This window comes from Rhinoderma darwinii, chromosome 1 (assembly GCF_050947455.1).
Source record: "Rhinoderma darwinii isolate aRhiDar2 chromosome 1, aRhiDar2.hap1, whole genome shotgun sequence".
NCBI lineage: Eukaryota > Metazoa > Chordata > Amphibia > Anura > Rhinodermatidae > Rhinoderma > Rhinoderma darwinii.
In genome coordinates this window covers 3255222-3279291 of record NC_134687.1, presented here as the reverse complement: position 1 = coordinate 3279291, position 24070 = coordinate 3255222, and the positions used below count along the sequence as shown (strand labels likewise).

At 42.1% G+C, this 24070-nt stretch overlaps 1 protein-coding gene across 2 annotated transcripts in view; it reads right to left on the bottom strand.

Moving 5' to 3' along the window:
• The window catches only part of LOC142712447 (N-acetyltransferase 8B-like), a 25564-nt gene extending 17037 nt beyond the window's left edge, over nucleotides 1-8527 (bottom strand). Inside the window, exon 1 of one of the 2 annotated variants that reach the window (XM_075848602.1) lies at nucleotides 8446-8527. Coding sequence is in view for 1 of the 2 variants with exons in the window: in XM_075848601.1 (XP_075704716.1) it covers nucleotides 7807-7905 (99 nt within the window). In the remaining variant the exon portion in view is untranslated. Of the gene's footprint in view, nucleotides 1-7806; nucleotides 8232-8445 lie in introns of those variants that run through there. The other variant, XM_075848601.1, reaches the window with a different exon arrangement.
• Nucleotides 8528-24070: the final 15543 nt, after the last annotated feature.

Genomic DNA, 24070 nt, shown 5'->3' with positions numbered 1-24070 from the left:
TACTGATACTTAATAATACCGCCATACTGTTACTGAATAATACCACCACACCATAACCACATAGTGACTGAATAATACCCCCATACTGTTACTGAATAATACCACCACCCCATAACCACATAGTGACTGAATAATACCCCCATACTGTTACTGAATAATAGCTCTACACCATAACCACATAGTGACTGAATAATACCACCATACTGTTACTGAATAATACCCCCCCACCATAACCACATAGTGACTGAATAATACCTCCATACTGTTACTGAATAATACCCCCACACCATAACCACATAGTGACTGAATAATACCCCCATACCTGTTACTGAATAATACCAACACACCATAACCACATAGTGACTGAATATTACCCCCATACTGTTACTAAATAATACCACCACACCATAACCACATAGTGACTGAATAATACCCCCATACTGTTACTGAATAATACCTCCACACCATAACCACATAGTGACTGAATAATACCCCCATACTGTTACTGAATAATACCTCCACACCATAACCACATAGTGACTGAAAAATACCCCCATACTGTTACTGAATAATATCACCACCACACCATAACCACATAGTGACTGAATAATACCACCATACTGATACTGAATAATACCTCCACACCATAACCACATAGTGACTGAATAATACCCCCATACTGATACTGAATAATACCACCACACCATAACCACATAGAGACTGAATAATACCCCATACTGTTACTGAATAATACCTCCACACCATAACCACATAGTGACTGAATAATACCACCATACTGTTACTAAATAATACCACCACACCATAACCACATAGTGACTGAATATTACCCCCATACTGTTACTGAATAATACCCCCCCCCACCATAACCACATAGTGACTGAATAATACCCCCATACTGTTACTGAATAATACCACCACACCATAACCTCAAAGTGACTGAATAATACCCCCATACTGTTACTGAATAATATCTCCACACCATAACCATAGTGACTGAATAATACCCCCATACTGATACTGAATAATATCTCCACACCGTAACCACATAGTGACTGAATAATACCCCCACACTGTTACTGAATAATACCACCACACCATAACCTCAAAGTGACTGAATAATACCCCCATACTGTTACTGAATAATATCTCCACACCATAACCATAGTGACTGAATAATACCCCCATACTGATACTGAATAATATCTCCACACCGTAACCACATAGTGACTGAATAATACCCCTTACTGTTACTGAATAATACCACCACACCATAACCACATAGTGACTGAATAATACCCCCATACTGATACTGAAAAATACTACCACACCATAAACACATAGTGACTGAATAATACCTCCATACTGTTACTGAATAATACCACCCCACCATAACCACATAATGACTGAATAATACCCCCATACGGTTACTGAATAATACCACCACACCATAACTACATAGTGACTGACTAATACCCCCATACTGTTACTGAATAATACCTCCACACCGTAACCACATAGTGACTGAATAATACCACCATACTGTTACTGAATAATACCTCCACACCATAACCACATAGAAACTGAATAATACCACCATACTGTTACTGAATAATACCAACACCATAACCACATAGTGACTGAATAATAACACCACACCATAGCCACATAGTGACTGAATAATACCTCCATACTGTTACTGAATAATACCACCACACCATAACCACATAGAGACTGAATAATACCCCCATACTGTTACTGAATAATACCGCCACACCATAACCACATAGTGACTGAATAATACCCCCATACTATTACTGAATAATACCGCCACATCATTACCACATAGTGACTGAATAATACCTCCATACTGTTACTGAATAATACCACCACACCATAACCACATAGTGACTGAATAATACCCCCATACTGTTACTGAATAATATCTCCACACCATAACCACATAGTGGCTGAATCGTACCACCATACGGTTACTGAATAATACCACCACACCATAACCACATAGTGACTGAATAATACCCCCATACTGTTACTGAATAATACCTCCACACCGTAACCACATAGTGACTGAATAATACCACCATACTGTTACTGAATAATACCTCCACACCATAACCACATAGAAACTGAATAATACCACCATACTGTTACTGAATAATACCACCACACCATAACCACATAGTGACTGAATAATACCACCATACTGTTACTGAATAATACCACCACACCATAACCACATAGTGACTGAATAATACCCCCATACTGTTACTGAATAATATCTCCACACCATAACCACATAGTGGCTGAATCGTACCACCATACTGTTACTGAATAATACCAACACCATAACCACATAGTGACTGAATAATACCCCCATACTGTTACTGAATAATACCACCACACCATAACCTCATAGTGACTGAATAATATCCCCATACTGTTACTGAATAATACTGGCACACCATAACCACATAGTGACTGAATAATACCACCATACTGTTACTGAATAATACCGCCACACCATAACCAAGTAATGACTGAATAATACCCGCATACTGTTACTGAATAATACCTCTACAACATAACCACATAGTGACTGAATAATACCCCCATACTGTTACTGAATAATACCACCACGCCATAACCACATAGTGACTGAATAATACCCCCATACTGATACTGAATAATACCGCCACACCATAATCACATAGTAACTAAATAATACCACCATACTGCTACTGAATAATGCCACCACACCATAACCACATAGTGACTGAATAATACCCCCATACTGTTACTGAATAATACCTCCACACCATAACCACATAGTGACTGAATAATACCCCCATACTGTTACTGAATAATACCTCCACCCCATAACCACATAGTGACTGAATAATACTCCATACGGATACTGAATAATACCACCACACCATAACTACGTAGTGACTGAATAATACCTGCATACTGTTACTGAATAATACCACCACACCATAACCACATAGTGACTGAATAATACCCCCATACTGTTACTGAATAATACCTCCACACCGTAACCACATAGTGACTGAATAATACCCCCATACTGTTACTGAATAATACCACCACACCATAACCACATAGTGACTGAATAATACCCCCATACTGATACTGAAAAATACTACCACACCATAAACACATAGTGACTGAATAATACCTCCATACTGTTACTGAATAATACCACCCCACCATAACCACATAATGACTGAATAATACCCCCATACGGTTACTGAATAATACCACCACACCATAACTACATAGTGACTGACTAATACCCCCATACTGTTACTGAATAATACCTCCACACCGTAACCACATAGTGACTGAATAATACCACCATACTGTTACTGAATAATACCTCCACACCATAACCACATAGAAACTGAATAATACCACCATACTGTTACTGAATAATACCAACACCATAACCACATAGTGACTGAAAAATACCACCACACCATAACCACATAGTGACTGAATAATACCGCCACACCATAACCACATAGTGACTGAATAATACCCCCATACTGTTACTGAATAATACCCCCACACCATGACCACATAGTGACTGAATAATCCCCCAATACTGTTACTGAATAATACCTCCATACTGTTACTGAATAATACCACCACACCATTGCCACATAGTGACTGAATAATACCCCCATACTGTTACTGAATAATACCTCCACACCATAACCACATAGTGACTGAATAATACCCCCATACTGTTACTGAAAAATACCACCACACCATAACCACATAGTGACTGAATAATACCCCCATACTGTTACTGCATAATACCACCACACCATAACCCCATAGTGACTGAATAATACCCCCATACTGTTACTGAAAAATACCTCCACACTATAACCACATAGTGACTGAATAATACCCCCATACTGATACTGAATAATACCGCCACATCATAACCACATAGTGTCTTAATAATACCTCCATACTGTTACTGAATAATACCACCATACCATAACCACATAGTGACTGAATAATACCCCCATACTGATACTGAATAATACCTCCACACCATAACCACATAGTGACTGAATAATACCACCATACTGTTACTGAATAATACCCCCATACTGTTACTGAATAATACCGCCACACCATAAACAAATAGTGACTGAATAATACCCCCATACTGTTACTGAATAATATCCCTACACCATAACCACATAGTGACTGAATAATACCCCATACTGTTACTGAATAATACCGCCACATCATAACCACATAGTGACTGAATAATACCCCCATACTGATACTTAATAATACCGCCATACTGTTACTGAATAATACCACCACACCATAACCACATAGTGACTGAATAATACCCCCATACTGTTACTGAATAATACCACCACCCCATAACCACATAGTGACTGAATAATACCCCCATACTGTTACTGAATAATAGCTCTACACCATAACCACATAGTGACTGAATAATACCACCATACTGTTACTGAATAATACCCCCCCACCATAACCACATAGTGACTGAATAATACCTCCATACTGTTACTGAATAATACCCCCACACCATAACCACATAGTGACTGAATAATACCCCCATACCTGTTACTGAATAATACCAACACACCATAACCACATAGTGACTGAATATTACCCCCATACTGTTACTAAATAATACCACCACACCATAACCACATAGTGACTGAATAATACCCCCATACTGTTACTGAATAATACCTCCACACCATAACCACATAGTGACTGAATAATACCCCCATACTGTTACTGAATAATACCTCCACACCATAACCACATAGTGACTGAAAAATACCCCCATACTGTTACTGAATAATATCACCACCACACCATAACCACATAGTGACTGAATAATACCACCATACTGATACTGAATAATACCTCCACACCATAACCACATAGTGACTGAATAATACCCCCATACTGATACTGAATAATACCACCACACCATAACCACATAGAGACTGAATAATACCCCATACTGTTACTGAATAATACCTCCACACCATAACCACATAGTGACTGAATAATACCACCATACTGTTACTAAATAATACCACCACACCATAACCACATAGTGACTGAATATTACCCCCATACTGTTACTGAATAATACCCCCCCCCACCATAACCACATAGTGACTGAATAATACCCCCATACTGTTACTGAATAATACCACCACACCATAACCTCAAAGTGACTGAATAATACCCCCATACTGTTACTGAATAATATCTCCACACCATAACCATAGTGACTGAATAATACCCCCATACTGATACTGAATAATATCTCCACACCGTAACCACATAGTGACTGAATAATACCCCCATACTATTACTGAACAATACATTTACACCATAACCACATAGTGACTGAATAATACCCCCACACTGTTACTGAATAATACCTCCACACCATAACCACATAGTGACTGAATAATCCCCCAATACTGTTACTGAATAATACCACCACACCATAACCACATAGTGACTGAATAATACCTCCATACTGTTACTGAATAATACCACCACACCATAACCACATAGTGACTGAATAATACCCCCATACTGTTACTGAATAATACCTCCACACCATAACCACATAGTGACTGAATAATACCCCCATACTGTTACTGAATAATACCACCACACCATAACCTCAAAGTGACTGAATAATACCCCCATACTGTTACTGAATAATATCTCCACACCATAACCATAGTGACTGAATAATACCCCCATACTGATACTGAATAATATCTCCACACCGTAACCACATAGTGACTGAATAATACCCCCATACTATTACTGAACAATACATTTACACCATAACCACATAGTGACTGAATAATACCCCCACACTGTTACTGAATAATACCTCCACACCATAACCACATAGTGACTGAATAATACCCCCATACTGTTACTGAACAATACATTTACACCATAACCACATAGTGACTGAATAATACCCCCACACTGTTACTGAATAATACCGCCACACCATAACCACATAGTGACTGAATAATACCCCCATACTATTACTGAATAATACCACCACACCATAACCACATAGTGACTGAATAATCCCCCAATACTGTTACTGAATAATACCACCACACCATAACCACATAGTGACTGAATAATACCCCCATACTGTTACTGAATAATACCACCACACCATAACCACATAGTGACTGAATAATACCCCATACTGTTACTGAATAATACCGCCACACCATAACCACATAGTGACTGAATAATACCCCCATACTGTTACTGAATAATACCACCACACCATAACCACATAGTGACTGAATAATACCCCCATACTGATACTGAATAATACCACCACACCATAACCACATAGTAACTGAATAATACCCCCATACTGTTACTGAATAATACCACCACACCATAACCACATAGTGACTGAATAATACCGCCATACTGTTACTGAATAATACCACCACACCATAACCACATAGTAACTGAATAATACCCCCATACTGTTACTGAATAATACCGCCACATCATAACCACATAGTGACTGAATAATACCCCCATACTGTTACTGAATAATACCCCCACACCATAACCACATAGTGACTGAATAATACCCCCATACTGTTACTGATAATACCACCATACCATAACCACATAGTGACTGAATAATACCCCCATACTGTTACTGATAATACCCCCACACCATAACCACATAGTGACTGAATAATACCCCCATACTGTTACTGATAATACCGCCACACCATAACCACATAGTGACTGAATAATACCCCCATACTGTTACTGAATAATACCACCACACCATAACCACATAGTGACTGAATAATACCGCCATACTGTTACTGAATAATACCACCCCACCATAACCACATAGTGACTGAATAATACCCCCACACTGTTACTGAATAATACCACCACACCATAACCACATAGTGACTGAATAATCCCCCAATACTGTTACTGAATAATACCACCACACCATAACCACATAGTGACTGAATAATACCCCCATACTGTTACTGAATAATACCACCACACCATAACCACATAGTGACTGAATAATACCCCCATACTGTTACTGAATAATACCACCACACCATAACCACATAGTGACTGAATAATACCGCCATACTGTTACTGAATAATACCACCCCACCATAACCACATAGTGACTGAATAATACCACATAATGTTACTGAATAATACCACCACACCATAACCACATAGTGACTGAATAATACCCCCATACTGTTACTGAATAATACCGCCACATCATTACCACATAGTGACTGAATAATACCCCCATACTGTTACTGAATAATACCAACACACCATAACCACATAGTGACTGAATAATACTCCCATACTGTTACTGAATAATACCACCACACCATAACCACATAGTGACTGAATAATACCCCCATACTGTTACTGAATAATACCACCACACCATAACCACATAGTGACTGAATAATACCGCCATACTGTTACTGAATAATACCACCCCACCATAACCACATAGTGACTGAATAATACCACCATACTGATACTGAACAATACATTTACACCATAACCAGGGAGTATTAAAAGAGAAAAAGATGTCGCTCCATAGCGTGGACTTTAGTGGGTTTGGATGAACATAAAGTAAATGATTGAACTGCTCACCTGGTCATGATACGCTAATGCCTTGATGAAGCGTCTGGAGGACGTGAAACTGTCGTAGACTCTATTGCCTTTTAAATCTTGTGTTGCCTGCCTCAACATAGAATTAAAATATATATTTTTTGCAAGTGGTGAGTGCCGTGCTGTCTATCTCTCTACATGTTGAAATACGCTGAACACACACAACTCTGTGAATAAGTGATTAGGCTGAAATGATGCAAGCTACTGCATTCCCTCGTACCGGATCCATGAGTAATGGCCGTAATCAGATGCAATCATTAGGTAGTAAAAACAGGGCGATTGTAGCGCTGCTAAACATCACAATCGGACTTCTAAGTAAACATAACGGTATTTTTGGGGAAATAACGGACAACGCGTTTTAGCTCCAAACCGGAGCCTTCATCAGGCCGTAATGCCATCCCATAGAACAGGCAGCTATATATACACAGACAAATGCAGTTAAAATGGTGGATAAAGTGGGGTCAAAGTGTTATAGACACAGGTGACAGTGCAGGTTACATAACAGTGACATAGCAGTTACCTAACAGGTTAAAAAAAGTGTGCAGAGGATCATAAGTAAGTTGTAAACCAGAGAAGCAGTTCTGGTCGTTACGTCTGCGGTCGCAGACCACAGGCACTCACCTTTGGCGAACGGTCACAACCACAGCTTCCTGGTCGTCTGCCAGCATCTCCCGCCCTGGAGACGCCAGCTGGCGTGGTCTTTCCGTTCTGGACTGTGTGATAAGGTGTGCACGCGCTCTCATCCTCGGCCTTAAAGGGCCAGCGCGCGCACTCTCAAAAGTTCCCTAACCTATCCCCAGAGCACACAGGACTATAAAAATGACTCCGCCTTCCACTCCTTGCCTGAGCGTTGTTGTAGTTTTCCCATGTTTCTATTGCAAATGGTCCCTTAGTGTTTTCCTGCTCCCAGTGTTCCCGTGCCCTGCTACCTGTCTCCTGTATCCTGTGCTGTGTTTCGTTCCTGAGCCTGTCTAGTGTCGAAGTCGTGTTGTGCCGCCTGCTGGTATACGCCACGTCTGGTGTCATCTGCCATCCCTGATATCATCCACTACGTCTGGCGCAACCTGACGCAACTGCTGGAATACACCATGCCTGGTGCCATCTGCTACTCCTGGTGCCATCCGCCATGTCTGGCGCAACCTGCCACCTCTAGCCCCATCTGTGCCAGAGCCTCTAATGCTGTCTGGACTTTCTCAGGTACCCTTGCGCTACGAACCTCTTCCATAGACTTTACATAGACAGTGAGTTGGCCAGCCGCCTCTCCGCTACGACGGAGCTGCCTTGTTGGAAAAGTTTGAAATTCATATATACACTACCGTTCAAAAGTTTGGGGTCACCCAGACAATTTTGTGTTTTCCATGAAAACTCAGACTTATATTTATCAAATGAGTTGCAAAATGGCTAGAAAATATAGTCAAGACATTGACAAGGTTAGAAATAATGATTTTTATTTGAAATAAATAATTTTCTCCTTCAGACTTTGCTTTGGTCTTGGAATGCTCCATTTGCAGCAATTCCAGCATTGCAGACCTTTGGCATTCGAGCTGTTAATTTGCTGAGGTCATCGGGAGACATTTCCCCCCCCATGCTTCCAGAAGCCCCTCCCACAAGTTGGATTGGCTTGATGGGCACTTCATGCGTACCATACGGTCAAGCTGCTCCCACAACAGCTCTATGGGGTTGAGATCTGGTGACTGCGCTGGCCACTCCATTACAGATAGAATACCGGCTGCCTGCTTCTTCACTAAATACTTCTTGCATCATTTGGAGGTGCTTTGGGTCATTGTCCTGTTGTAGGATGGCGTTGCAAAATGGAGTGATCGCCTTCCTTATTCAAAATCCCTTTTACCTTGTACAAATCTCCCACTTTACCCCAGACCATCACATGACCTCCACCATGCTTGACAGATGGCGTCCGGCGCTCTTCCAGCATCTTTTCAGTTGTTCTGCGTCTCACAAATGTTATTCTGTGTGATCAAAACACCTCAAACTTCCATTCGTCTGTCCATAACACTTTTTTCCAATCTTCCTCTGTCCAATGTCTGAGCTTTTGCCCATATTAATCTTTTCCTTTTATTAGCCAGTCTCAGATATGGCTTTTTCTTTGCCACTCTGCCCTGAAGGCCAGCATCCCGGAGTCGCAGCTTCACTGTAGACGTTGACACTGGCGTTTTGCGGGTACTATTTAATGAAGCTGCCAGTTGAGGACCTGTGAGGCGTCTATTTCTCAAACTAGAGACTCTAATGTACTTGTCTTGTTGCTCAGTTGTGCAGCGGGGCCTCCCACTTTTCTTTCTACTCCGGTTAGAGCCTGTTTGTGCTGTCCTCTGAAGGGAGTAGTACACACCGTTGTAGGAAATCTTCAGTTTCTTGGCAATTTCTCGCATGGAATAGCCTTAATTTCTAAGAACAAGAATAGACTGTCGAGTTTCACATGAAAGCTCTCCTTTTCTAGCCATTTTGAGAGTTTAATCGAACCCACAAATGTAATGCTCCAGATTCTCAACTAGCCCAAAGGAAGGTCAGTTTTATAGCTCCTCTAAACAGCAAAACTGTTTACAGCGGTGCTAACATAATTGCACAAGGGTTTTCAAGTGTTTTCTAATCATCCATTAGCCTTCTAACACAGTTAGCAAACACAATGTACCATTAGAACACTGGAGTGATGGTTGCTGGAAATGGACCTCTATACACCTATGTAGATATTGCATTAAAAACCAGACGTTTGCAGCTAGAATAGTCATTTAGCACATTAACAATGTATAGAGTGTATTTCTGATTAATTTAATGTTATCTTCATTGAAAAAAACTGTGCTTTTCTTTCAAAAATAAGGAAATTTCTAAGTGACCCTAAACTTTTGAACAGTATATTAAAGAGTTAATACAAAGATGTAATGGTGATGTTGACTGAGACAATAAAGGCAAACCAGGAAACTTAGTCAACCGCCAAGCAATAACTGTGTATACATATTTCTATATGACAGGAAAACCAAAGACTGTCTTCAGCCAGTCTGAGTCGCAATACGCCCTAATATGTGTATATAAACTGGGGCTTATGTGATGAAACTCAGACAACTGCTTGACAACTATACGTGGTGTGTTTTGTTGTCTCCTTGCCGGCAAGAAATAAAGGAACCTACTTCTAATTAAGATGACTTTGTGCCTCACTTGTTAGACTGAAAATTCTCCTGTCATTTTTGTTCCTCGAGCCGGAATTCAATATCTCCAGACCACGTCCGAGGAAGGACTGATACCGTGCACGGGGAAGTCTCCTACTTCTATATAAAAGACCTCGGACTAGCTGTCGTAAAAAGAGGCCAGTCCCTCCAAGACTGAGGTGGAGTAATGGATTCTGAATAGTCAGAGGAGAATTGAGGACGTTTTCATTTGAATTAAAGTAAGATAAATAAAATCCTACTTATAATGAATTGTTGATATTAAGAAATCTAAGGCGGTAACCTTAGTACCGAGGTGCAGTATATCCTAGGGGGTTGGGACGGTAATCTAATTATAGTCCATAGTCTGCGTGAGAAGACTACAGGCAATAAATAACTCCGTACGGCACGTTAAAGATATGCGAGGTGTACAGAGAAATAGAGCAAGATAGGAGGTTTTGTTATTCATATCGAATTTGTTTGTTTGTTAATCGTCAATCATATGTCTTGTCTAAATGTGGCAAAAGGGAAGGTTGAGACAGTCCTTCACATTCCTCATTGTGGTCACCTTTGGTGAACCACATTACTGTCTTATGGACTGTGTTTAGGTAAGAGGCTCTAGGTGTCTAGTGTGCAGCGAGCACTACCTGCTGGCACTGTGGGAAGACAGGACATTGGGCCAGGGACTGCCAGGATAGGCAGAAGGAGGAAGATACATGACTAGAAAAAGGAATTCATGAAAGCAGATTCAAAGGGTGTAAGGACTATATATATATATGAGGAAACAGATACCGTATTTTTTGGACTAGAAGACGAACCCAGGTTTTAGACAACAGAAAATAGGAAAACATTTCATATTTTACGAAGAAAAAACTATTGGTTAAAAAAATAATTTGTTCAGTTTCCATCGTTTGAGCGGCGTGAGGGATTATTGTTTGCGGGACAAGCTGTGTTTTTTATTAGCACCATATTTTTTGGTACATCCGATTTTTTTATCACTTTTTATTTCATTCTTTTTAGCGCTATGGGGACCAAAATACAACGATTCTGGGGTTTTAGATTGCATTTTTTCACATTTGATTAGTTCCCCTAGGGGACTTGAACCAGCGATCATTAGATCGCTGGTACAATACACTGCAATACCTGGATGAGTTACGGAAAAAGCGTAACTCGCTGAGCTACGCTGTTTCCGCTACTACTATTCAGTTGTATGGGAGTTACGGAAACTGTGTAGCTCAGCGACTTACGCTGTTTCCATAACTCGACCATGTAACCAGGAAGTGTCTGGAAGACAGCGGTGCCGGGTAAGATAGAACGGGGTTTAGGGATCCTCGCTCTAGAGATAGATGTGGGTCCCAGAGGGACCCGCACCTATCTGACATTTATGACATATCCTTTGGATATCAAGAAAAAAAGGGGATTTTGAAGCAGCACTAGTCCCGAGTATGATGCGGTGCACGCTGTCAAGCCAGGCAAACCCACTCCGGCACGATGTAAATTCAAAAAAGTAGTAGGACAACAGCACACGTCTTCAAATCATCAAAGTGGTTTTATTGTCGAGACATCCACAAACGACAAGCCTGTCGTTTGTGGATGTCTCGACAATAAAACCACTTTGATGATTTGAAGACGTGTGCTGTTGTCCTACTACTTTTTTGAATATCCTGTGGATATGTCATAAATGTCCTTCATGGAAAAACCACTATAAGTGCCGCGGTCGCTATTGACCGCGGCATTTAAGTGGTTAAACTGCCAGGAACGGCCAGGAACAGAACATCACGGGTCGGGAAGGGGTTAAGTAAGAAGCGGTCAGGGGGCCCGGCCCTTGACTGCCGACTATAAGACGCAGGGACTTTTTAGCAAGATTTATTCTTGCTAAAAACTGCGTCTTATAGTCCGAAAAATAAGGTATTCCTTCTCAACCTGCACGATCAACAATTATAGAAGGATCTCCTGAAGAAGAAGAAGAAGAAATACTTGATCTCTCAGAAATGAGTATTTATTTGCAAAGTGTAAACTTACCAGAAATTACTTTACAAGTAGGAACACATGAGGTCAAAATCCTGGTGGACTCAGGGTCAGGGAGGACATTGATACACCCTGATGATGTACCTTCATTATCTGCCTCCCCTATCACTGTAAGGGGAGCTACAGGAGGTGCCCATAGGGAACCCCAATCTACACCCACTGCCATATATGACCCAGCATCTGGCTGAAGGGCTACATGTCAGATTATTTTATCCCAGGCATGTCCTTGCAATCTTTTGTGAAGAGATATGATGCATGCCTTGGCAATAGGAGTGATACCCACAAAAAGAGGTCTACAAGTATGGAGGCAATGGTAGTACAAGCCCAGGGGGAACCTAAATACTGCTACAGTTTAGACCTTATACCTAAGGGGCCATCCTCAGTAGCTGATGCCCTGATAAATGAGGCAAAAGAGAAGGCAAAGAATTATGTTGATTTCCACTCACCCAGAGACTTACCTGCACGACCTACTACAGATACACTAGGGGTCCCGAAGAGAAATATGGAAAGACATTTTTCCTAGGACCCTATTCAAAAATAGGTCTACAAACATTGTATTGGGACGCAAAAGGAAGTTGTGGCGTTATCTGCACACGGTCAGATTATATGAAACCACTATTTACAGGTAAAACACCTCATGTTTCTATAGCAAAGCCAAAGAAAGGAGATTGGAGAGACATAGGAGACTTTGTTGAGAGATGCCGGGAAGATTACAGGTGGGAGAACATTGATGAAGATATAAGATACAATAAGAGATTACAGGATTACTCTAAAGTACTTAACTGGTCAACCACTTACAGGCCCAATCTACACATACAAGACGAAATAAACCCCGAAGGAGATTTAATGGTTCTTTCCCCAACACAAGAGGCCGAACTCACGCACTATCCGGAGAATCTGGTCAAAAGGACCAGCGGGGGTGGGTTTGATAAAAGGGGTAGAACCAGTAACAATAACTCCAAAATGAACATTTAGGCCACACCATAGACAGTATCCCTTAACCCGTTAGTGACCGCCCCATTGTGTTTTTACGGCGGCCACTAATGGGCTTTATTCTGATGCAATAGCCTTTTTACGTCGCTGCATCGGAATAAATAAACAGAGCAGGGAGACGTTAAATCTCCCTGCTCTCAGCTGCCAGATGTAGCGGGGGGCATCCCTGCTTGACCGGGTGAGATCGGTATTAGTATCGATCTCACCCGTTTAACCCCTCAGATGCAGCGCTCAATAGCGAGCGCCGCATCTGAGTGGTTTTGGAGAGAGGGAGGGAGCTCCCTCTCATCCCACCGGCACCCGGCAATAAGATCACCGAGTGTCTGTGTCTTCTATGCAGCCGGGGACTTAATAAAGGCCCCCAGGTCTGCCTGGAGTGAATGCCTGCTAGATCATGCCGGAGGCATAATACACTGACAGGCAGTAATACACTGCAATACAAAATCATTGCAGTGTATTAAAAAATGTGATCGGAGGATCGCATAGTGAAGTCCCCCGGTGGGACTAGTAAAAAAGTAAAAAAAAAGTTTAATAAAAAGTGAAAAAAAAAAAGATAAAAGAACCACTTTTTCCCCTTACAAACTGCTTTATTATTAAAAAGCAAAATAAAGTAAAAAAGTTACACATATTTGGTATCGCCGCGTCCGTGACGACCCCGACTATAAACTTATTACATCATTTAAACGGCACAGTGAACGACGTAAAATGTAAATAAAAAAACATGCAAAATTGCTGTTTTCTGTGAATCCAGCCATAAAAAATGTTATAAAAAGTGATTAAAAAGTGGCATCTACTCCAAACTGGTACCAATAAAAACGACAAGTCTTCCCGCAAAAACAAGCCCTCATACAACTGCATCGGCGGAAAAATAAAAAAGTTACGGCTCTTCAAATATGGGGAGACAAGAACTAATAATTTTGACAAAAAAGTGTTTTCACTGTAAAAGTAGTAAAACATACAAAATCTATACAAATTTGGTGTCGCCACAATCGTAACGTCCCGCTGAATAAAGTTATTGTGTTATTTATATCACACGGTAAACTGGGTAAATTTAGGACGCAAAAAAGTGGGGCAAAATTGCAGTTTTTTTCTATTCCCCCCCAAAAAAGTTCATAAAAGTTATTCAATAAAGTCTATGTACCCCAAAATGGTGCGATTAAAAATGACAACTTCTCCGGCTAAAACAAGACCTTATACAGCTATGTCCAAGCAAAATAAAAAAGTTATAGCTCGTTGAAAACCGTAAAAAAAATAGCCGGGTCATCAAGGTCCAAAATAGGCCGGTCACTTAGGGGTTAAAACCAGAAGCCGAGGAGGGTATAGAGCCCATTATAAAAGACCTTCTAAAAGCAGGAGTGGTTATACCTTGTCCTAGTTCCCCTTGCAACACTCCTCTGTCTCCTGTTAACAAGGGTCCATGGCGTATGATGGTCCAAGACCTACCGGCAGTGAACAAAGCAGCGGTCCCAAGAGCACCCATTGTACCAGACCCACACTCATTATTGAACGAGCTAAACCCGGAAAGTAAAATCTTTTCTGTAATAGATATCAGCAATGCATTTTTTTTTTTTTGCATACCAGTGCACCCTGATCATCAATTTTGGTTAAGGGAAAAGAGATACAGCTTCACTAGAATACCACAAGGGTATTGTGATCGTCCAATGATTTATTCACAAATAATGTCGTCTAACCTGGCGCAATTTAGCCCCCCCCCCCCCAAGCAAGCCAGGTTTTAACTCGAGCGAGGGCATAAAATCAATAAAAATAAACTGCAACTGTGTCAGAATACTGTGAGATATCGGGGGTACAATCTATCGCACGATGGTCAACATTTAGGAGAAGAAAGGAAAGTGACATCTTACAGGCTCCAACACCACTAACAAGAAGACAAATGATGTCATCACTGACCGGTGCAGGAGTTGGATGTCATGACTTGGGGTAAGTCCAGAGCTGTATGCGGATGTAAATTACACTTACCTAATATTTGTTACGCAGTCATAACCCGCACTTTCATATCAAGAAGACTCCACACCGAGGGTTTCGGATAAATTGGCCTTAGCAGCCATTTTATTAAGAAATAAAAGGGAAAAAGTTTGTTAAATCAATTAACCATAAATAAATAAATAAATAAATAATAGTCTCATTATGTATTAAATAAACAATAATAAACAAATAATAATAACATTGAAAACAATTCAATACACATTATAGCGCTTAACACACCCAACACGTCCAACACCACTGACAAACAAACATTGACACATAGACTAGGAGAAGTCCTTGGAGCTATATATATATATTAGTTGATGTTACCGGCTATTCGTCCCACCATTTACCCCCAGCCGTAAAAAACTCAGAGGCATCAATACTCCTGGCCGATGCCGTAAGGTGACTGCCACCTCTCCTAAGGGATAACACCCTAATGAATCCACACTATCCAGCCAGACAGTGTCCTTTCATCTTTATAACTCAGGGGATAAATACCCACGATGCGTCCCGCCCCATAATTTACTAACTCCAAAGACTCCCCAGCCATAGCGAACAGGCCTTGAACCCTCAAGCCTGAGAGTCCCGCCACACCATAAGAACCCTCTCAATGCCACCCTGCAGTCCCAAGCACCACAAGTCCGTTCCCACATCATTCAGGTGTACTCCATCCGCACTCCAAAATGCTCCAACTCCAGCTTCCCAAATCCCAGTTGCCGAACACATAACAGGTGTGCACCCCAGCCGGAACCGAGGTGGGGGAGAAACTGACCACAGTGCTCCGAGTCCGGCAGCCGACAACCGCAGAGGGGCCGGCCGCTTGCCGCCCGTGCGACACTTGCGACAACGATGACAGAGGTCTGCGGCCTGAAGCAGGCCCCCTGCTAGCTCCATCCTTTGACACGCGTGGGGCTCCACCCCCTTCTGGCACATTACCGGGGGCAGCCATCTGGGCCATCGAATGAAGAGTAGAACTGGAGAGTGGAGGGGTGGCTGGAAGTGTAGGCCTCAACCCCTCCACCTCCACTGGACTCTGCCGCGTAGCAGGATTCCTCCCGGCCTTGGCTGCAGAAGCTGAGCCGCCAGAAATCAGGGACAGAGGGTCCCTTGAGGGGCTCCCCCTACGGCGCCTAGTCCTCGGAGACATGTCAGGGCTCAGCCGCGTGGGCGGGCCGGAACGCCTGGTGCGCCGTGGGGGCGAGACAGCTGATGGAGCAGGAGTATTGATTACCGCCGCTACCTGCGCCTCCAGCCAAGCGGGGCCAAGTTCAACGGCAGCAGCTCGCAACTGTTCAATGGACAACTGCACTGATGCCATACCGGAGATTTCCGACTTCAGGTAAGATGTGTCCGATGTCTCTGTTGGATGTCTCTGTTGGATGTCTCTGTCCGATGTCTCTCTTGGATGTCTGTGTTGCGTGCTGATCCCGGGAAAGAAGCGGCACGACCTCTAATACCCCACTGATCCCTCCCTCCCCTTGATGACACCCCTTCCACTAACCCTACCCCTTATGCTGCGCCTATAATCCTCCCTCCTATACCCGTCATGTCTGGCCTACCCTCCCCTGTGCCATGGTCAGTCTGGCCTGTGGTAACTATGCAGCAATCACAGGCCTCTCACATCTCTTATTTATGAGAACCTTTAGCGCCAAGTGACCCTGTATCTTGGACTCCAGAAGCTGAGAAAGCATTTTGTGAATTAAAACAGGTCCTTGGAAGCTCTTCTGTGTTACATTTGCCAAATTACTCAAAAAAGTTTATCCGAAACTGTAGACTGTAGAGACTGAAACAGCCAAGTAGATTTTTGTGATCTGATCAAAACAAAGTGTAATTAAAATAAAGAAGAAGCATCAAAAATGGACAGACCCAGAGAAATACATCTGTGCCATACTTCTAAACACATATGGAGCTCGGATGTGCCAGTCATGGGACCTAGCCATATGGACCACACCAATGGCAGGGTATGGTCCATAACCTGTCATTGGTGTTGTCCATATGGCTAGGTCCCATGACCGGCACATCCTAGGTCCATATGGATATCCACAAACAAAACAGAGACGAGGCAGCACTTCCAAAATACATAGGGATTTATTCACCCACCAGTGCAACGTCAAGCTTGCTTGAGAAAGGTCCGACTGGACTGAAACGTCGCACCGGTGGGTGAATAAATCCCTATGTATTTTGGAAGTGCTGCCTCGTCTCTATTTTGTTTGTGGATATCTGCTGTGAGACCTTGGATTGGGCCCCTCTGAGGCTTGCACCCAGCATTTTACATCTTTCTCCGATGCTGTGACAACCACATTTTTGTAGGTTATGGCTATAGACTACACGAAAATACAGACACCAATTTACAAAATCGGTTGTCAATTAGAAAACAGACACACCCCCCATGCACCAAATATAACAACATCAATATATTATTAATAAGCCTTCAGACCCCACAAAAAGCGATAGAAGGTCATATGCAATAGGAGCCGAAGTTCCAGGAGTGAACCCCATTGGGCATTTCTTTTTGGAGGTCCAGACAGATACCAGCGAAGTAACTGGTAAGAAAGAGTTGCCTGAGGAACTATTATTAAGAATATGGGACCTACGGTCAGAATTTCAAACCTCACGTACGAGGATAAATTAGCCCTAGAAACAGGGTATGAGGAAAAGAACGGATGGCTAGAATGGCTTAGATACACTGGCAAAAGTCTTAAAAAGAGAATTGTATCGCCTGCGCTACAGCTAGGCCGCAACTAGGAACAGTCCCCTTTCCCTTAAGTAATGCGGAAGATCCGGAAAGACTTCAATGTACAATAAAACATACAAACCCAACACAAAAGAGGGGAAATGTAAAACGTTGTCTCTCCTGTTCCCGCCAAGTAGATAGTGCCACACAGCCCCCGCTTGTATAAAGTGCCACACAGCCCCCGCTTCTATATAGTGCCACACAGCCCCCGCTTGTATATAGTGCCACACAGCCCCTACTTGTATATAGTGCCACACAGCCCCCCTTGTATATAGTGCTACACAGCCCCTACTTGTATATAGTGCCACACAGCCCCCCTTGTATATAGTGCTACACAGCCCCTACTTGTATATAGTGCCACACAGCCCCCACTTGTCTATAGTGCCACACAGCCCCCACTTGCATATAGTGCCACACAGCTCCCCTTGTATATACTGCCACACAGCCCTCCCCTTGAATAAAGTGCCACACAGCCTGTCCCCCTTGTATATAGTGCCACACAGCCTGTCCCCCTTGTATATACTGCTACACAGCTCCCCCTCCCCTGGTCTATATTGCCACACAGACCCCCCCAAAAAATAAGAAAATATTGTACTTACCTTGCCCTGCTCCTGCGACGGATGGAGCGCTGCACAGCCTCCGGGCGGGAAACTTGTGCAGACCAGCATGATGGAGTGACGTCACAACGCCGGCCTGCGTTGACAGTGATACTGTCTGCTGAGCTGTGTATCTAATCCTATCATGTGTTATACTGTCTGCTGAGCTATGTATCTAATCCTATCATGTGTGATACTGTCTGCTGAGCTGTGTATCTAATCCTATCATGTGTGATACTGTCTGCTGAGCCCTGTATCTAATCCTATCATGTGTTATACTGTCTGCTGAGCTATGTATCTAATCCTATCATGTGTGATACTGTCTGCTGAGCTGTGTATCTAATCCTATCATGTGTGATACTGTCTGCTGAGCTGTGTATTTAATCCTATCATGTGTGATACTCTGCTGAGGTGTGTATCTAATCCTATCATGTGTGATACTCTCTGCTGAGCTGTATCTAATCCTATCATGTATGATACTGTCTGCTGAGCTGTGTATCTAATCCTATCATGTGTGATACTGTCTGCTGAGCTGTGTATCTAATCCTATCATGTGTGATACTGTCTGCTGAGCTGTGTATCTAATCCTATCATGTGTTATACTGTCTGCTGAGCTGCTGTATCTAATCCTATCATGTGTGATACTGTCTGCTGAGCTGTGTATCTAATCCTATCATGTGTTATACTGTCTGCTGAGCTATGTATCTAATCCTATCATGTGTGATACTGTCTGCTGAGCTGTGTATCTAATCCTATCATGTGTGATACTGTCTGCTGAGCTGTGTATCTAATCCTATCATGTGTGATACTGTCTGCTGAGCCCTGTATCTAATCCTATCATGTGTGATACAGTCTGCTGAGCTGTGTATCTAATCCTATCATGTGTGATATTGTCTGCTGAGCCCTGTATCTAATCCTATCATGTGTGATACTGTCTGCTGAGCTGTGTATCTAATCCTATCATGTGTGATACAGTCTGCTGAGCTATGTATCTAATCCTATCATGTGTGATATTGTCTGCTGAGCCCTGTATCTAATCCTATCATGTGTGATACTGTCTGCTGAGCTGTGTATCTAATCCTATCATGTGTGATATTGTCTGCTGAGCCCTGTATCTAATCCTACCATGTGTGATACTGTCTGCTGAGCTGTGTATCTAATCCTATCATGTGTGATATTGTCTGCTGAGCCCTGTATCTAATCCTATCATGTCTGATACTGTCTGCTGAGCTGTGTATCTAATCCTATCATGTGTGATACTGCCTGCTGAGTTGTGTATCTAATCCTATCATGTGTGATATTGTCTGCTGAGCTGCTGTATCTAATCCTATCATGTGTGATACTGTGCTGAGCTGTGTATCTAATCCTATCATGTGTGATACTGTCTGCTGAGCTGTGTATTTAATCCTATCATGTGTGATACTCTGCTGAGCTGTATCTAATCCTACCATGTGTGATACTGTCTGCTGAGGTGTGTATCTAATCCTATCATGTGTGATACTCTCTGCTGAGCTGTATCTAATCCTATCATGTATGATACTGTCTGCTGAGCTGTGTATCTAATCCTATCATGTGTGATTCTGTCTGCTGAGCTGTGTATCTAATCCTATCATGTGTGATACTGTGCTGAGCTGTGTATCTAATCCTATCATGTGTGATACTGTCTGCTGAGCTGTGTATCTAATCCTATCATGTGTGATACTGTCTGCTGAGCTGTGTATTTAATCCTATCATGTGTGATACTGCCTGCTGAGCCGTGTATCTAATCCTATCATGTGTGATACTGTCTGCTGAGCTGTGTATCTAATCTTATTATGTGTGATACTGTCTGCTGAGCTGTGTATCTAATCCTATCATGCGTCATACTGTCTGCTGAGCTGTGTATCTAATCTTATTATGTGTGATACTGTCTGCTGAGCTGTGTATCTAATCCTATCATGTGTGATACTGTCTGCTGAGCTGTGTATTTAATCCTATCATGTGTGATACTCTGCTGAGGTGTGTATCTAATCCTATCATGTGTGATACGCTCTGCTGAGCTGTATCTAATCCTATCATGTATGATACTGTCTGCTGAGCTGTGTATCTAATCCTATCATGTGTGATACTGTCTGCTGAGCCGTGTATCTAATCCTATCATGTGTTATACTGTCTGCTGAGCTATGTATCTAATCCTATCATGTGTGATACTGTCTGCTGAGCTGTGTATCTAATCCTATCATGTGTGATACTGTCTGCTGAGCTGTGTATCTAATCCTATCATGTGTGATACTGTCTGCTGAGCCCTGTATCTAATCCTATCATGTGTGATACAGTCTGCTGAGCTGTGTATCTAATCCTATCATGTGTGATATTGTCTGCTGAGCCCTGTATCTAATCCTATCATGTGTGATACTGTCTGCTGAGCTGTGTATCTAATCCTATCATGTGTGATACTGTCTGCTGAGCTGTGTATCTAATCCTATCATGTGTGATATTGTCTGCTGAGCCCTGTATCTAATCCTATCATGTGTGATACTGTCTGCTGACCTGTGTATCTAATCCTATCATGTGTGATATTGTCTGCTGAGCCCTGTATCTAATCCTACCATGTGTGATACTGTCTGCTGAGCTGTGTATCTAATCCTATCATGTGTGATATTGTCTGCTGAGCCCTGTATCTAATCCTATCATGTCTGATACTGTCTGCTGAGCTGTGTATCTAATCCTATCATGTGTGATACTGCCTGCTGAGTTGTGTATCTAATCCTATCATGTGTGATATTGTCTGCTGAGCTGCTGTATCTAATCCTATCATGTGTGATACTGTGCTGAGCTGTGTATCTAATCCTATCATGTGTGATACTGTCTGCTGAGCTGTGTATTTAATCCTATCATGTGTGATACTCTGCTGAGCTGTATCTAATCCTACCATGTGTGATACTGTCTGCTGAGGTGTGTATCTAATCCTATCATGTGTGATACTCTCTGCTGAGCTGTATCTAATCCTATCATGTATGATACTGTCTGCTGAGCTGTGTATCTAATCCTATCATGTGTGATTCTGTCTGCTGAGCTGTGTATCTAATCCTATCATGTGTGATACTGTGCTGAGCTGTGTATCTAATCCTATCATGTGTGATACTGTCTGCTGAGCTGTGTATTTAATCCTATCATGTGTGATACTGCCTGCTGAGCCGTGTATCTAATCCTATCATGTGTGATACTGTCTGCTGAGCTGTGTATCTAATCTTATTATGTGTGATACTGTCTGCTGAGCTGTGTATCTAATCCTATCATGTGTCATACTGTCTGCTGAGCTGTGTATCTAATCTTATTATGTGTGATACTGTCTGCTGAGCTGTGTATCTAATCCTATCATGTGTGATACTGTCTGCTGAGCTGTGTATTTAATCCTATCATGTGTGATACTCTGCTGAGGTGTGTATCTAATCCTATCATGTGTGATACGCTCTGCTGAGCTGTATCTAATCCTATCATGTATGATACTGTCTGCTGAGCTGTGTATCTAATCCTATCATGTGTGATACTGTCTGCTGAGCTGTGTATCTAATCCTATCATGTGTGATTCTGTCTGCTGAGCTGTGTATCTAATCCTATCATGTGTGATACTGTGCTGAGCTGTGTATCTAATCCTATCATGTGTGATACTGTCTGCTGAGCTGTGTATCTAATCCTATCATGTGTGATACTGTCTGCTGAGCTGTGTATTTAATCCTATCATGTGTGATACTGCCTGCTGAGCCGTGTATCTAATCCTATCATGTGTGATACTGACTGCTGAGCTGTGTATCTAATCCTATCATGTGTGATACTGTCTGCTGAGCTGTTGTATCTAATCCTATCATGTGTGATACTGTCTGCTGAGCTGTGTATTTAATCCTATCATGTGTGATACTGTCTGCTGAGCCGTGTATCTAATCCTATCATGTGTGATACTGTCTGCTGAGCTGTGTATCTAATCTTATCATGTGTGATACTGTCTGCTGAGCTGTGTATCTAATCCTACTATGTGTGATACTGTCTGCTGAGCTGTGTATCTAATCTTATTATGTGTGATACTGTCTGCTGAGCTGTGTATCTAATCCTATCATGTGTCATACTGTCTGCTGAGCTGTGTATCTAATCCTATAATGTATGATACAGTCTGCTGAGCTGTGTATCTAATCCTATCATGTGTGATACTGTCTGCTGAGCCATGTGTCTAATCCTATCATGTGTGATACTGTATGCTGATCGATGTATCTAATCCCATCATGTATGATACCGTCTGCTGAGCTGTGTATCTAATCCTATCATGTATGATACTGTCTGCTGAGCTGTGTATCTAATCCTATCATGTGTGATACTGTCTGCTGAGCTGTGTATCTAAGCCTATCATGTGTGATACTGTCTGCTGAGCTGTGTATCTAATCCTATCATATGTGATACTGTCTGCTGAGCTGTGTATCTAATCCTATCATGTGTGATACGGTCTGTTGAGCCGCTGTATCTAATCCTATCATGTGTGATACTGTCTGCTGAGCTGTGTATCTATTCCTATCATGTGTGATACTATCTGCTGAGCCGTGTATCTAATCCTATCATGTGTGATACTGTCTGCTGAGCTGTGTATCTAATCCTATCATGTGTGATACTGTCTGCTGAGCTGTGTATCTAATCCTATCATGTGTGATACTGTCTGCTGAGCTGTGTATCTAATCCTATCATGTATGATACTGTCTGCTGAGCTGTGTATCTAATCCTATCATGTG